Source organism: Lasiodiplodia theobromae (genome assembly GCF_012971845.1).
Source record: "Lasiodiplodia theobromae strain AM2As chromosome Unknown scaffold_11, whole genome shotgun sequence".
NCBI lineage: Eukaryota > Fungi > Ascomycota > Dothideomycetes > Botryosphaeriales > Botryosphaeriaceae > Lasiodiplodia > Lasiodiplodia theobromae.
In genome coordinates, this window is record NW_023336311.1 from 526,159 (window position 1) to 541,713 (window position 15,555).

The following is a 15,555-nucleotide window of genomic DNA, read 5'->3' on the forward strand; positions in this document are numbered from 1 at the left end:
GTTGTTGATGGTTTAGTATGCGGATTACAACTGGAGGCGCTTACAAAGCCGGGCGGGCCTCAGCAGGCTGTTGCGTCACGGCCCCAGGAGCCAGGAGCTGTCGAAGATAAGGTGTCAGCCGTCTGAACCATGGAAACATCAAGCACGCAAACAACAGCTGTACGGTGCCATCTCAAGTCCCTTGCGCCGCTCAAGCAGCGCTTATCGACTCTGAAACCGCACACAGGGTGAAAGAGATAAGGGTCGAGAAAAAACGGTGGGACTAACCTCGTTCGCGCTCTGCTGCATCTTCATCTCGCGCTCCATCTCGATCATCTGCTGCTCCTCGGCGTAGGCCAGGGCCCACGGCACGCCCAGCAGCAGGGCGCTGCTGCCGACGACCCACAGGCACTTGGCGCCGACGCGCAGGCCGGTGCCCAGCCACGACGACACATTGCTGTACGACTTGGCGGCGAAGCGGCGCTGGTGCGCCGGGATCATGTCCTGCAGCGCCGCCACGCGCTCCCACAGCGTCTCATCGTCGGGCGCCAGCGACGACACGTCGCTGCTAGCGTCTGAGGTCGTCGAGGAGGCGTCATCCCAGTCGTCCTCGCCCGCGTTGGGGCCGACCTGCTCGGCGTAGAGTTCCTCGTCGGGGACTGTTTTTGGAGGGGGCAGGTTAGCGCGATGGTTTCGTCTTTGTCTTTGGCTTGTTTGAAGAGCATTGCTCGTTGTGGGGCGGGTGTGCGGGGACGTGGTGGGAAATGCGCGCGCTGAGCGGGTGTGCAATGAAGAGATTGTGGAGCGGGCTCTTCTGCGTCCAGTTACGCACCTTCCTCAAGCTTGACCATTGTGACTGATTATATAGGTTCGCGGATAGGGCGAGAGGAGAAAGGGTCCGAAGATGGAGGTCGGATTGGCCCGGTGGGTGGGGGTTGATGGATGATGGGAAGAGTCGGTGGTTGCGGCTTTTCGGTGATGGGCGGCGATGATGCTGCCAGAGCTCGGGCGGCCAACTTTTCTTCCCCGGCAAGGCACATGAGCCGCGCTGAGCACGAGCGAGAGGTCGGCGCTCGGTCCGCGCTTTTCGCCGATCGACGGGGAACATGCCCGTGCGTCATTGCTTTCGACGCGTCTTCCGTCCCGCCGTCGCGCGACAACGTTAAAGTACAAGGAGTTTTAAACTTTTCCTTATATTTCGACCGTGGAGTGGAAAATCAGAAACTTGCATCCTACCAATGTCGACAAATAGCAATACGGTCATCAGTCTCAAGTCGGCGTTCCTGCGCACGCAGACGCGTATCTTGTCGCAGCCACTACAAGCTCCGGAAAGATGGAGAGCCGGCAATGTCGACGCATCTGATATTCCAGAAAACGCGATCAGGGATGTGATCAGAGAAGGTACATTCTTTCATAATTCATAACATACTTCATCAAATATTCGTCCTTTTCAGCTTCTTTCTTCAAGCATAACACCTTTGCTTCAGTCGTTTCCCGCAACATATTTCTTATCCCACTGCGTTCAGCCAGCACCTCAGCACTTGCCTTCATGCCTCAGTCTTCCGCTCTATCCTTCACCATACCAGTTCTAACCCAACCAGTCAACCGCCTCCTCCGCCGCCACACCAAGTCCGCCTACCCCTCCCTCGCCATCCGCCACGTCGCTGAGCAAATCGACGCCCTCTACTGGGCCGCTGGCGCCCCACCGCTCTCCATCGAGCCTCACGATGACTCTTCCCTCTCCTTCCACCCCGAACAACCAACAACACCCACACCAACCCCCCTCATCGACCCTCTCCACCCCTCCGCCGACCTCGCCGCCCCCTCCACCATCGCCGCACTACCGCCTACCTGGACCGAAGCAGACGCCAACGCCACCGATGCGTCAGACAAAGATGCCGCCGCCGCAGCGCGCTACGAGCAGCTCGTCGCGCGGCTGCAGGAGCTGGATGAGCGGCGGCGCGCAGCGCGCAGGCGGCTGGAGAGGGCCAGGGAGGTGCGCGAGCGGGTCGGCGCGCCGCTGCGGGCGCCGCGGGAGAACGTGCAGGCGAATCTGGTGACGAGGGATGGGGAGCTGAGTCGGGCGGTGGCGGAGGCGAAGACGTTGGGTGTACGGGTTGGCGCGAGGGTGGGGGCGTGGGCGGAGGGGAGGGAAGGGGTGGAGGGGGATGGGAGCGAGGTGGTGGGTGGGAGGAGTAAGGAGGTGGAGAGGGAGAAGTTGAGAGGGCTGTTGGAGTGGTGAGGGAGGTGTAGAGTTGCTGCGGTGATTGTTGGACTGGGGGAGTGATACCCTTTGATTCGTCTGGATGGAGTTGAGGGCTTGGATGATGGAGTCTTGGTCACTTGGGATACCGGCAGTCGGCGCCAAGTCTTTGCCAGTAGGCATAAAGAACTGCAATCAGAAAGAGCAGTTTCATTCTCTAATTACGCTCAGAGCTTTCTCAGGGCCACCTTCTTGACCAGCTAAGTTGCTGCTGCTTTATTTATCTGCTGGTGAGAATTCTACACAGCGAACACCTTAAACGTGAGACGGTAGGGAAAATGAGATTCTTATTTCACTAAAGGTGGAAGTTTGGAAAAATGATAGAGAAGGTTGTATCGTGTGTATAAGCAATGTGCTTTGCATCGTAAATGCCTGAGGCAGACTTTAGATGTGGAAAACTATCACAGCCGCTGCTTCGTTGAGGAGAGCGCGGTGTAGATTCGTCCCGCAAGATGGCGACTCCGCTGATCAAGAACTGACGGCTCTGGGAGCCAAAAATTATCATCGAATCGCTCCTGCAAAAGTGAGCTTCGACTGCAATGGGATGGGATGTAAATCAGATAGCTGCCACTGATGATGGACAGCACGCACGGACCTTGCAGGGGACAGCTGCATGCAGCCGCGGTCGGACGCGGGCCGGGAAAAACCAGGGACCGATGCAGCTGCTGGACCGCGATGCGGCTTTGGCGCTGAGCGTTGCCAGCGCGCAACGTGCCAATCCACGGCGCTCACGCCCTCCGCCGGCACGACACTCCAACTACCACGCTCCTCGCCCTCCACGCTTCCATATACCATTTACCTTCAGCGCCAACCGTTCCATTTGCGACCGCTCCATCTCGCTACTCAATTCGACCTAAATACGCGCTTTCGAAGCTCCCGCACTCAGCGCGCCGGACCCAGAGCAGCGGCGGTAGCTCCTCCGGCCGCGCCACATCCGTCTCCCGCCTTCCTCTCTCTCCCCTGCGCGTCATCTCCTCCTCTCCCGAGGAGCATGAACAACGCCTACATTGACGCTTCGAACGGCATGGCAAACTCGCTCCCGCGTCAGCCCCCCACTCCGGGCTCCGGCCACCAGCCCAATGGCTCTGGCGGCATGCCGAACCTGGTGAACGGCCTGCTGAGCGGCGGCCACCAGACCGACATGAACCACCTGTGGCAGGTCGTGCAGCAGCTCAGCGACGTGCTGCAGGAGAACCGGAATCAGACGGCCAACATCATGAACAGCGTGCAGCAGATCCAAGTGCGTTCTTCCCTTCCGCGTGACCCCCCAACAACCATCCCCATCCCCACACCCGCTGACCGCTGACCGCCATTCACCCCCCGCCGCAGGCCCGCGCCGCACAAGAAGGCACCTCCCCGACCATTGCTCAAGTCAACGGCGACCTCGCCGCAGCCACGACCCGGCAACAAGCCGCAGAACTCAACAACCTGCGCGCACAACTCCAATCCGCGCACGCCTCCATCGCCTCCCTCGACACGCAGAACGCGGCGCTGCGCGGGCTGGCGCAGGACTACGAGACGAGCCTGGCCCTCGTGCTGGACAAGCTGCGGCCGTACGCGCACCAGCAGCACGACGCCATCGTCGCGCTGCACGCGCACTACAACGCCCTCCTCGAGAAGGAGCGCCAGGCCAACCTCGAGCTGCGCCTCGAGCACCAGGAGTGGCAGGCCGGCCTCGGCCGCGTCGCGCAGTATGCGCGTCATGCGTTGAAGGAGAGCGCGGATGCGGGGCTTGGGTATGAGCGCAGGATTCGCGAGCTCAAGGCGGAAAATCGCATGCTGCGTCGCTTGGCGAATTGGGAGGAGGCGAGTGATAGTGAGGACGATGATGATAGGAGGGAGGATGAGCTGCACATGCATTGAGCGCTCGCGAGGGGCTGCCGCGCGGACGATGTGTGCGTGTGTTGCATGCGTTTTTGGCTACTACTGTGGATATGTAATATGATAATGGGCTGGGCGTTTTCTTATTTTTTTGGCGGCGGGGTTACCAAGCAAGAGGCGGCTTATACCTTTACGGGGACAAGGTCATGGGCATCGTACTGGCGTTTGAGTGGTGGCATATGTTCTGCGACGAAAGCTTTGGAACTTGGGGGAGGGGGAGCGGGAGCGGAGGAAACATGATATACAGCATACGGAAGTTCGACGACTGAAGGCCGAATGTGGATGAGCATCGGAGTGGAAGGTGGTCGCTTACTGAGAGGAGGATGCTCGTCTCTATTGTGCCAGAGCACTCGAGTATGGAGGTCTCTTTTGGAGACGGGAAACGAAACTTTTACGTTGAATATGTGGAACATTGAGCATTCACTCAGCGAGTTTGACTTCGGTGTGGGGTGTGCTGTGGTGATGAGACGTGTTGGAGCAGTTGCAGCAATATCACCGGCTTGAAGTGTTTGGCGGGCACAAGGGGAGGTTAGGCTCGAGGACTATGCAAGAAAAAGGCCGGGGGCCGGTTTACTTGGTATTGCAGCAGAGGACGGGCAGTTGAAATGTCCGTCTGGACGATAGAATTGGACCTGACTTTGTTGCAACACCAAACGAACTGACCTCGAAGCATCGTATCATGACCTCACTCTCAAAGTCACGCACGAGGAATCAGATGGGAAGACAGGCATAGTCCATTGACTGGCTATGTAATCCAGGAGCCTCATAAGCTCGAAAAAGAAAATCTTCGGCTAAGCTAAGCTACCCTACGCTTGTGTTCATCTCCAACGCTGACATTCGCTGATGTCGGAGATCCGGTGGTCAAAATCAGTAAGTGAATGGGGAAAAGGAAAAGTGAAGAAGAGAAGGAAGATCCCGCTCGTTCAAGACAAGAGACCCGGGGCGGCCTTTTCAACCATCTTGACAGTCTGCTCCCTCTCCTGCTTCATGGCAGCGTACTTGGCGAACAGCATCTCGAGCACAGCCGGATCCATGTCGAGCAAGCGCGTGGCGAATTCAATATCGTTGTAGACGTTGGCGAGCGACTTGCCCTTGGTGCCGGTGTAGGATGACTTGTGGAAGGCCAGGGCGGCGAAGCCGATCACGCATACGATCGAGACGAAGATGAGGGCAATGCTGGACTCGACCGCCATGATCAGCGGGCGCTGTTGGCGCAGCTCTTCCAGACGCAGCTGCGCGACGCGCGCATCCAGCACGTCCTCGGGCGACGCGTACTTCGTGCCGGGGTTGAGTCCGTACTCGGCGACGGCCCAGTCCATGAAGGCGGCGGCGACCGCCTCGGCGCGGAAGCCCTCGACGATGGTGCAGGTGACGTTGCGCCAGTCCCAGTTGAAGAGCGTGGCGGCCGACTCGGGCTCGTCGGGGGGATTGCGCGCGCAGACCTTGTAGCCGACGAACGTGGAGGTGACGTGTGGCTCTTCGAGGCGGACGCCGCTGACATTCGGGCTGGTCGTGCTGGAGGCACTGCTGGTGGTCGCGGAGTCGGCGCGCTTCTCAACGGGCTTGGTGGCGAAAGGCCATTGCTGGAACTCGGAGTTGTGGCAATCGCCGGTGCCGCAGTACTTGTAGAGCGAGGTGCTGTTGAGGCCGCCGCAGGTGACATTCTGGTTGCCCGGGCATGGGGTGTCGCAGTTGCCAAGGAAGCCAGTGAGCGGGAGGCGCGAAGGCTTGGGGTTGAGCATGGAGCAAACGCACTCGCCATCGTGAATAGCAAACCAGGCGGTCGAGATGGTGTTCAGGCTTTCGCACCAGCTCGAGCAGTAAGCGGGAGTGAGGCTGGGTGAGCGCTGGGTGAACATGTCCTTGACGAGGCTGCCGCTCCAGCCGAAGGGATCGCTGGAGCTCGAACAGCCCAGGTAGCGCCAACTCTTGTAAGTGATGTCCTCGAAGCTGGTCTGATAGTTAGCAATGTTGGCTGAAGAGCTGCCGTTGCAGTCCTGGTTAAACTTGCTATTATCAAATGTGCAGCCAGGAAGCGCCGGGACGTCATTGATGGGCTCATCAACACGAGGAGGGACCTTGCAATCCATGCACTGCTCGGCGGTGTACTGGGTGAGGACATGGCAGGTCGAAATGTCACCGCCATTCACGTCGACGCAAGTGTCGATGGCAGAGCGAAGCGTTTCCGTGTCCCAGCCATTGACAAAGCCGCCGTGTAAGCCGAAGCCGGTGGTGTCGCCCATGGAGAGAGAGAAGGGTGGCTGGATGCTGTAGGCTTCGTCGTTCAAGCCGGCGACCTTGAACTCGAAGTCGAACGACAGGCGGATGACGCGGACTGGGTGAGTTTGAGGACACTTTCCTTCCCTGTAGTTCTTCTCTGGGTAGGACATGTGGGAGAAGAAGTCATCCGAGGTGAGGTCGCGACCATTCCAGCAGAAGGGAAAGTGGATGGTGGCTATGACTGAATACTTGCAGTCCATAGGCAACTCGGAGCGATGCACGGAGGAGTCGCTGCAGCGGAAGGAAATGGCGTACGACATGGCATCTCCAGTGAAGTTGCGCCTGAAAGGGTTGCCGGCAGTCATGGTCAGGCCTTCAGGGAAAGGGTGGATGTCCTCGCCATCGGCGTGAATTTGACTAGAGATATTAAGTAGCACCGTTGCTCAGATCTTTTCTGTTGACTCACGTGTAGGTGATGTTGACACTACCGTCAGGCACGAGCTCGTAGCGAAGGCCACCGTCAGTAGACTTGGTGTAGTACAGCTGAGGAATCCAGTAGCTGGACTTGTCCTGCTTCACAGTGCAAGACGAACAGCCGGCGTGGCGAGTCATGTTGTAGTCCATGGTGAAGTTGATGCCGGATCCGCCGACGACGCGGTGAACGTGGTTCGACACGGCGCCAGGATTGATGATCGGGTCGATGCGCTCGCGAAGGACGGTGCCGGGGCAGGGCATCTTCCAGTCGCCGTGGACCAGCATTGGAAGCAGGCCCACAAGGGCCGCGAAGAGAGCGAAGATCTTCATGATGAGTCTCAGACACGAGACTTCCGTAGAGAAAGTGTGAGATTGAACGAGTGGGCTTTGGGTGCGAGTGCGAAGAAGAGCCAAAGAGGCAAAGAAGGTCGGAGAGGTAGAAGAAAGGAAGAGAAGAGAAGATGGGCAGCGGGCGGGAGGAAATATATGCTCGCCCGGGCAAACATCGGCACAGCCAGGCAGCTGCAGCACTAGGGTCGCGATAGCATCAAATTGGGAAGGCACGGCGGGCTAGGAAGGAGCAAGGTAGGTCATCTGTTGAAGTGGGATGGGCTGGGCTCACCAAATACCTCGACTGAACCGCAAAGCAAAGGCGTGAAGGCAAGAGGACATAGTCAACACCTGACGGTCAAGGCTATAGCTATCTATCCTTTCTGTAAGCCTATTCGTGCAGCAAGAATGGTGTCCCACCACGCGCTGCCGAGCCTAGATTCAAATTTGAAACGTTGAATACACCATTGGAGCATCGACCGGCGCCAAGAGACTTGAGGTGTTGGCGTATGGGCAGAGGGATGGAGCGGCAGAGGGATGGGGGTGGGGGGGCAGAGGGATGGGATGGGAAGCTGGGGGCTCTGGATCCGGAGTGCTTTTGTCTGACAAGTCAACCGCACAAGCTCGCGGTGCGAGCACCTTCAGCCTTGCATCATCTGCAGCCTTGCATCATCTGCAGCCACGCCATCTCCGAGTCACCAATGACTTCTAACCGTGCAGGGCACAGTGAAAATCTTTCGAAACGTCCAGATCCGTTTGCATCTGCGCGTTGCCTGTTTAGTAGTCCCGTCTGCGCGGTGATCAGCGCTCATGCCTTCGAAGCGAGATCACGTTTGTGGCGGGCTTATGTCTGACTACATTTGCCGGCCAATCCCAGACGACGCATTGTCGCCCAACGTGTCGCCCTGCAAAACGTCTTGACAAGCAGTGTAAACTGTTTGAATCTTCTCCCTGAGGTCCTGGGATTCGATTCACGTATAAATGTCCGCACAGTCCCGAACCACTTTCGAATCCAATGCTTCTGAGTACCCTAGCTTACATTATCTATGCATTGTTAGCCTGGTTTTTTACTAGACCATACTACACAAGTAACCTCATGCTTCAAAAGGAATAGCGGAGAGAAAAACAATAAGTGCTGTCGCCCTGAACAGTCTGCGCCGCCCGCGTCCAGGGTTATTCGCCGTGGTTCTGTAGGAGGTATTGAACGCTAGCATCGCCCCCGATCAGCCTAGCTACCGAGGTCCCTGCGCATCTTCCTATCTTTCCACATCCAGATCTTTTCTCCAGCTCAATCCCGTAGTGGACTGGGCAATACAACACGAAAGGTTCCTCCCTCACCAAACAAACAGAAAGTATAGTCAGCCTCGCGGCGCCCTCTTCCAAGTTGCAGCGCTCTTATCACTTCATTTGATCAGCTACACTGACTTTGTGCCTGGTTAAGCTCCTATGGATCAAATCCCGCGCACCTTGCGACTCGACTCAGAAACCCCTCCAAGCCGTCGAGGGCTCCCCAATCGACGCGTCGGTTACTACTGCCGCCATTGCCACAAACAATACACAACATCAACATGGCTGGACAAACATATCAAGGACAAGCATAGCGCAGAAAGCACCCTGGAACGATCGCAGTCACTGGCAGACATAATCAACAACCGTCGAGGTATAGCGAACAGTGCGCTACTGCTTCCTCAATCCTCTATCCCGCAAGAATTGCACCATTCAAGCCTCATCAGGGACCTCCAAGGAATGTCGTCTTCACTCAAGAGGTTTCTCCCTCTGATAGACGACCTTGTCACACTACTTCAGGAGCCTAACGAGGTCTCATCAAGAGCTCACTCAATCAGCCAAAATCATCCACGAAACCTCAAAAGGCGCGCCTCATCTCAAGACGTGCATGAGCAGAACAAGCGTCAAGGAACCTCTACGTCTGCTTCTGATCTCTCTCTTCTACGAACAGATGATCTGATGTATTGGGATGATTTTGAAAGTCAAGACGCTAGTCCTGCCACGAGTGTGGGGGGAGGAGACCTTCGTGGATTCGACAGTTCCGAGTATGCGCTGTGCGTTGCACAAAATCCCTCTTTTGAACAAGTCCAAGAGATTCGTCTACCATTTTCGCAACAGACTGCCCTTTCATCACAAGCTCTAGCCAGCGAATTCCCTCGAAAACAGCGCCAATCGAGGCCTTCACGAGTACCAAAAACCCAAAGCTTCACAGGAAAGATGTTTGAAACATTCCAGAGACAACCTCAAGGAAACTTATCGCCGTGTGAGCAGCTGGCTTCTTACCCTCACAAAACTTCGCCAACTGGGCTTGCCACGGAATGGGTGCCGCCAGAGTCAACGGGAAACATGACCCGTACTCCGTTGCAGAAGTCGTTAGACTTACTAAGTCACGAGCCAGGCCAACATCTCTCGCCTTTTGTGGAATTGCAGCAATCTTTGGACTACCTTGACCCGGCTTCTCAGGAAGACATCGGCAATGCTTTTGGTCAAACTCCTCAGCAGGATGACTTCAGGTACGGGCTCAGCGTGGATCCATCAGACTTTCTTGCCCTGCCGATGCAGCCGGGGGAAGCTTTGGAAGACTAAAGCCACCAGATTCCTTTCAGATCATCTCTTCTATGATGAAGTTCAGGGCGCAAACATCTATAGAGGTACTTTACCAGTTTTGCTCCACTAGAACTGCTTTCCCGGAGATCACATGCTGACAGAAATTAGAAATTTATTACGGTCTTATTTTTTTTTTTAAAAAAAAAAAAAGATTACTTTCTTGCTTCCTTTACCTATTTGTTTGGGTTTGTAGACTTACGATAAACCACACATGTTCAATCTTAGACATCAACCTGGACCGCATTGGATTTGATTATATTTAAATCCACCTCTTCTTTGAACAATGAGTCGTTCCGCTTTGCATATATTCTTCCTCCTCCTTTCCTTTCCCATCAATCATACAGTGTTCTTTATGTAAAGGACACAGTTTCGAACAATTATCATGCAAAGTGATCTGACAATTATATATGCTTGTTTGGCAAGCGTGGTGTTGGTCCAATGGGAGAAACAGCCTTCGATCCTCGCGCAAGCTTCGACTGCTGGAGTCCTGGCGGCCATAGATTAGCCAAACCAACGATAATTGAGGGTGAAGATAGATACGTGACAAATTACTGGATTTACACTTGTATTGAAAATCTGGAATTCTCTTAATTGATTTATTTACGGCGCTATGAATTTTGAATGAAGAACTTTGAAACTACCAAAGTACAGTGGTGCAGTCTTTTCGTAGAAGAAGTAGGGAAGTGTTGTCGCGCTTCAGCATGATCATTGATGGTTACAAGGGCATTTCCTCTTTGGGTGGGTTATATCGGACGTTCGAGAGAATCAGCTTAAAGGGGGATAGCCGTAGCGGAGAATAGGCGGGTATGCCACATGTGGTCAGCACTAACCCGATAACTCCTACCAGCCCGCCGTTCCAGTTTGGGCAGAAGCCATGGCGGCCGTACTGTTAAGGCTGTTCTCGGCCGTGTACGTCAGCTGGGCAAGCACGGAGGTTTATCTTGACCTTGCTTTTCTGGGAAGGGCGACCGTCCGTCTCCACACTCCTTATTCGATACCGCGTATCTAGACGTGCATGTGGGGAGGATGGTCGTGGCGGGTATTCGAACGTTCGATTGTAAGCTGCCGAACGTCTGACTCGGGGTGGGCACTCATGGGTTGGATTACACTGGAGTTGCTGCGCGGTCATTCCCGTTGCGTGCCGTTGCGTGCCGAAGCTTCCAGTTTGAGAATTACCTGCATGCATGACATGATCTGTCGCGTGTCCACTGTTGGCCCTCCATGCAATGAGCCTGGAATCTGACAGCATGAGAGTTGAGAGTTGCTTTCGGTCGCGACAACTTTATTTTGAAGAATACTGGATGTGCTGATGTCCAATGTACTCTTATCGTAAGTAGGTCGATATGCCTTCAAGATAGGGAGATCTGGAGAGGGAGATAGACCATAGTGGTGGCATCGAAGATACACGTTCTTCGGTGTCAACGCGGCGCGTTCGAGCGGAGGGAAGCGAGGTTCTTTGGAAAAACCAAAGTAAAGGACCGATTCCACGGCTCATCGGAGTACCGAAGTGGGGGCTTCAGACAAGGCTGAACAGCCAGCGAAGCGTGCGACGCCGCAAGGCTGGTGTACGACCAATCATTGCCTAGCAGTAGAGCCGCATTTCTTTAATACCGTCACCTCTGCCTCTTTCCCTAGAGTATATAGCCCACCCTCAGCCTAGAATTCAGGCTTAAGGCCCAGCTACATTGTTCGTAAGGTAGAAGAGTCCCTAATATAAGCAGGTATTGACGGCTCGCGATGAGCTTTGCGGCCTTTTTGCCTGCTACCCGTTTACGTCTGATGCGGCTCTTATGCACGGACTATAGTACGCCGCATAAAACATGTGCATAGTCGATTGAACTAGACAGCCCGAGGTGATGCATCTCCCCATCACAGCCACAAAGTAGCCATTTGGCTCCTCAGAATGTCAAATTCAAATAGCTCGGCCCCTCATTTCACACGCAAGGCTGGCCGCACAACCGACCTGACTAGCGTTACTCAACAGATAGCTCCGAACGGAGCAAGGGTCCGCTCGACCATCGCAGAGCTCCATAGTCTTTTCAAGTTATTTATTTCTTTCTACGGGATGGCTCTTGGAAGAAATCATCATCCCCAAGAATTTTCTTTACCGCCCAACACCCTCATCACGTTTCGCTCGCATGTTTGTTCTGTCCACAACACTCGTACAAATAATTCTCCGTTTTCGTAACCGAGAGCGCGGTTTACGAAACCTCCTCATCGTCAAACCCTAAAACCTAGCAGGACTTAGCCCTTCTTTTCGACTCTTCTGTAAGGACGCAGTCTTTGTTTTTTTTTTTTTTTGATCGTCAGATTCACAAGCCTGAACCCAACATTCATGCTGACTTTTCAAACACTTTAGATCGTAATACTTACACCTTGCGCTCATTTCGAGGCCTCTCCAATGAATCGAAGCTCGACCAACACGCGACATGATGTCGTTTTTCCACAACAACAGGGCAATCACAGTTGCTCTCTCTGTTCCAAATCGTACAAAAGTGCGACCTGGCTGGACCATCACATTAAAACCAAACATAGTACGAGATTGACCCAAGACCAATCTGAAATGTTAGCGCACATCAGCAACAGTTACCGGACTTCTATGAGCAACACTGTGCCGCTTTCTCAGTCCTTCAAGGAGTTGCACCAACCCACTCTGACCAGGGACTTAAGCACCATGTTGACTCTGTTGAACCAACTTCTCCCTCTTATGGAATGCCTTCTTCCAATCCTGGAGCAGCTGGATGGGGTTTCATCGAGTGCCCCTCCGATGAGACGGAGAACTCTACTGAATCCCAAGAGGCGTGCATCGTCGCAAGACTTACGTGGGGAATCGGGAACGAAACGTCGAGAACTCTCTACGTCCATCTCCGAGGCTTGCTTTTCGGGAGTCCATAACGAGTCAGAGAACTACCCCAACACGACGGCTCTTTTGCCTGACTCAGGGCATAGTGGTGACCCACACAGAGCCCAGAACACTGGTTCCATGGCGACTTTGACAAAAGGAGACCATTTCAAGCTTGACGGGCCGACTTATTTACCCAGCATTCCACGGCATTCCTACTCCGGGCAGACAAACAGTTCCCAGGGACCACATTCACACAGCCGCACTCCCTACTATCAGGCTCCAAATGGTGCGCTACCTCGTCAGCGACACCAATTGAGACTGTTTCAAGCCCCAAGGATCCACGGCCAGTCGGAAAATACGGCTCAGATACCTCATGTGCTTGAAGGATTGTACCAATCACCTCCGTCCTCAGGTGAGCGTATTCCACGTCAATACGAACACTCGATGCTGCGTTTAAACTCAGCCCAGCCGTTTCGGGATGCCACTCCCCCAAATTCAGATGCTCTGCTACAATTTTTCGTGGAAACTCCCTATCAAGAGCTGGACCAACAGCAGTCGGCGCTGCAGGGTTTGCAGCAGGATTCATCCAGCCCTGGTCGGCAAGCTTCTCAGCATAGCGTCGGTGACTGCCTTGACGATAGCTTTCAGGACTGGAATTTACTAGCGACTCCAAACCTGGGTTTTTCTGACTTCACGATGTCGGTCGAACAGCTTACGAGAAGCCTTGAAGAGGGAGATGACCGTGTTCATTTGGACCATTCAATTCTCTGAAGAAGTCCAGAAAAGCAATGAGTAAGGGATGTGAGAACACAGATTGCTATGGAGATTCAACTTATGTCAGCGTACAGACTAGTTATACTTGTCATCCGTTCACTTTTTCAATTGGTATACACATACATGGAGACTTTCTTGCCCTTTACTCCTTTCTTCTTCTTTTAATTGTACGTTTGATTCTACAGGCATGGTTTCACAGTTTCTTTCGTACCACATATTTCGAGTAAATAGTACCAGCTGTGTACAGTGGGGAACAACATCACTCTTCTGTCTCTTGGTGATCCCTTTTTCTCGTTCAAGGTTCCTGCTTTCTCAGACAGTCATTTGGTATACTCTTTCCGTAGAAAATTGAGTTTCATCGAAACGAGCTCACGACAACGAGAAGAGCAGAAAGGTGTTGAGATAGCCGGTGTGCTATCAGTTCTTTTTCGCAAAAAGTGACATCCTATACTCTGTGGTGCCCTTTCAGACTTTTCCTACCCTTTATGAACAAATGTACCGGTCTTTCATAGCGATAAAATCTTCGGAACTCAGTTCACAGCTTTATATTAATTTGACATATCTATTTAGAAAATTGGCTGTAACTTCCGCTAAATCTATTCTTTCCCTTCCATCTCTTTGTTGTGCTTATGAACGACACATACCAACCCTTCTCAATGCGACCAGAAATCTGGGTTCTTCAGCGCAAACATGAGACGTATATACACGTTGTCTTCTTCCTCCCTGGCGTCAAACAGTTTCCACGGTGCAATGTAGCGGTGATCATTCCTTTTGTGGGACATGAGGTTTAGCGCAGCCCGCATGCCGTCCGGACTTCCCTTTAGCCACCTCTCCACCTCGTCCTTTTTGCCGTCCGGAAAGTTTTCCCGCACGTACTCCAACACTAGAGAAGCCATGCTGACAGCAATGGGGGTGGCATACGATGTCCCATCCATCGAGATGAGGTCACCTTCCAAAGAGTGTAACATCAGTCCTTCGCCTAAAGTAGCGAAATTATCACCGGGATCGAACACGGGAGGGCTAAAAGAGCTTGCTATGCCATCGCCATCAGTGGCGCTGATACAGATAACATCCTTGTGCCTTGCGGGAAAGGCGACGCCGAAGTTACCGCCGTCGTTGCGAGCTGCGGCAAACATGAGCACGTTTGCAACGTAGGCATGTTTGATCGCGTCACTGATGACTCCCTGGTCGAAATCGAAGCTAAACGACATATTAATAATGTCGACTTTCCACGTATCAGTGGCGTAGCGGATCGCCTGTGAGGATTATTCATGTCAGATTGAGCTGCATATCTTGAAAGGAGAGTGTAAATATAAACATACATCGGCAATGATTTGCGCAGGTTCATTGAGGTTACTCTCCCCAAGTACTCGGGCAACGTAGATGTGGGCGTTGTAGGCCACGTCGAGAAGCAGCGAGGTCACTTGCGTGCCGTGGCCCTCTCGGTCAGTCCAATCCTCGTTCGGGACGAAACTCTTTGCATCTCTAATTCTCCTGCATTCCCGTTCAGAAAATCTGCTGAATTCTATTCCTGTATCGAGAACGGCAATTTTGACCGGGAATTGTTGATGCTTCCTAGGAAGCATGGGAAACACGAGGTCTTTGAACCTGCGGAACCATTTGTTTGCGGATGTCGTTTTTCTGTCCACATTGAGCCTCAGGTCTATCAAGATTTTCGTGTGTGTAACTTACGACTCATCGCTGCACTTAAAGCGGTCGAACGTTACGACTCCACCACCTATCCAGACACTTGTCTGTGTTTGAATCATCGGTCCAGGTTCTGAGTTCAGTCGGGTGAGCTCTGTGGTACTCGATACTGCCCTCATCCAGGTAGATCCCTTCGGTTCCCCATCCGGAGCATTGCTTTGTGGTGGAGCAGAGATGGGTCGAAAGTCTCCTGTTTGCGATGAGGAACATACATGTGGATAGGGCCCGTCGTACATTACTGTGAACTCCGGTTGGACCGTAGGAGAAGCCATAGTATCAGCGCTGGGAGGGTAGAATTCGCTGGGTTGAAACTCCTCATCGTCCATCGGGAAGGTCGTGCCAGCGCTCCATGGGGTCGGGAAAGGCATCGCTTGATAGGGGTGTTCCTGCTGTCAGCGTTGAGATCGATCCTAGAAGTCGAAGTAGCTACTCTGCTCGTTCATTATGCGGCCCTCGTCGCGGTGTTCCT

At 53.7% G+C, this 15,555-nt stretch overlaps 5 protein-coding genes across 5 annotated transcripts; 2 read left to right on the forward strand and 3 right to left on the reverse strand.

Moving 5' to 3' along the window:
- Positions 1–40: 40 nt before the first annotated feature.
- Positions 41–830, reverse strand: LTHEOB_4283 (Mitochondrial import receptor; the record flags this gene model as incomplete). The annotated part of the gene is made up of 3 exons (XM_035513300.1): positions 41–97; positions 268–638; positions 812–830. 3 exons carry the CDS (start codon positions 828–830, stop codon positions 41–43), a joined length of 447 nt encoding a protein of 148 aa, XP_035374987.1.
- Positions 831–1,528: 698 nt separating this feature from the next.
- On the forward strand, positions 1,529–2,221 carry LTHEOB_4284 (Glutamyl-trna reductase; the record flags this gene model as incomplete). Its single annotated transcript, XM_035513301.1, has 1 exon — positions 1,529–2,221. One exon carries the CDS (start codon positions 1,529–1,531, stop codon positions 2,219–2,221), a length of 693 nt encoding a protein of 230 aa, XP_035374988.1.
- A 1,012-nt stretch (positions 2,222–3,233) lies between these two features.
- Positions 3,234–4,105, forward strand: LTHEOB_4285 (Glutamyl-trna reductase; the record flags this gene model as incomplete). The annotated part of the gene is made up of 2 exons (XM_035513302.1): positions 3,234–3,482; positions 3,572–4,105. 2 exons carry the CDS (start codon positions 3,234–3,236, stop codon positions 4,103–4,105), a joined length of 783 nt encoding a protein of 260 aa, XP_035374989.1.
- Positions 4,106–5,046: 941 nt separating this feature from the next.
- On the reverse strand, positions 5,047–7,147 carry LTHEOB_4286 (WSC domain containing protein; the record flags this gene model as incomplete). Its single annotated transcript, XM_035513303.1, has 2 exons — positions 5,047–6,760; positions 6,810–7,147. The coding sequence occupies 2 exons, from the start codon at positions 7,145–7,147 to the stop codon at positions 5,047–5,049; spliced, it is 2,052 nt and encodes a 683-aa protein (XP_035374990.1).
- Positions 7,148–14,032: 6,885 nt separating this feature from the next.
- On the reverse strand, positions 14,033–15,454 carry LTHEOB_4287 (uncharacterized protein; the record flags this gene model as incomplete). The annotated part of the gene is made up of 4 exons (XM_035513304.1): positions 14,033–14,635; positions 14,702–15,020; positions 15,072–15,085; positions 15,299–15,454. The coding sequence occupies 4 exons, from the start codon at positions 15,452–15,454 to the stop codon at positions 14,033–14,035; spliced, it is 1,092 nt and encodes a 363-aa protein (XP_035374991.1).
- Between the last annotated feature and the right edge of the window lie 101 nt (positions 15,455–15,555).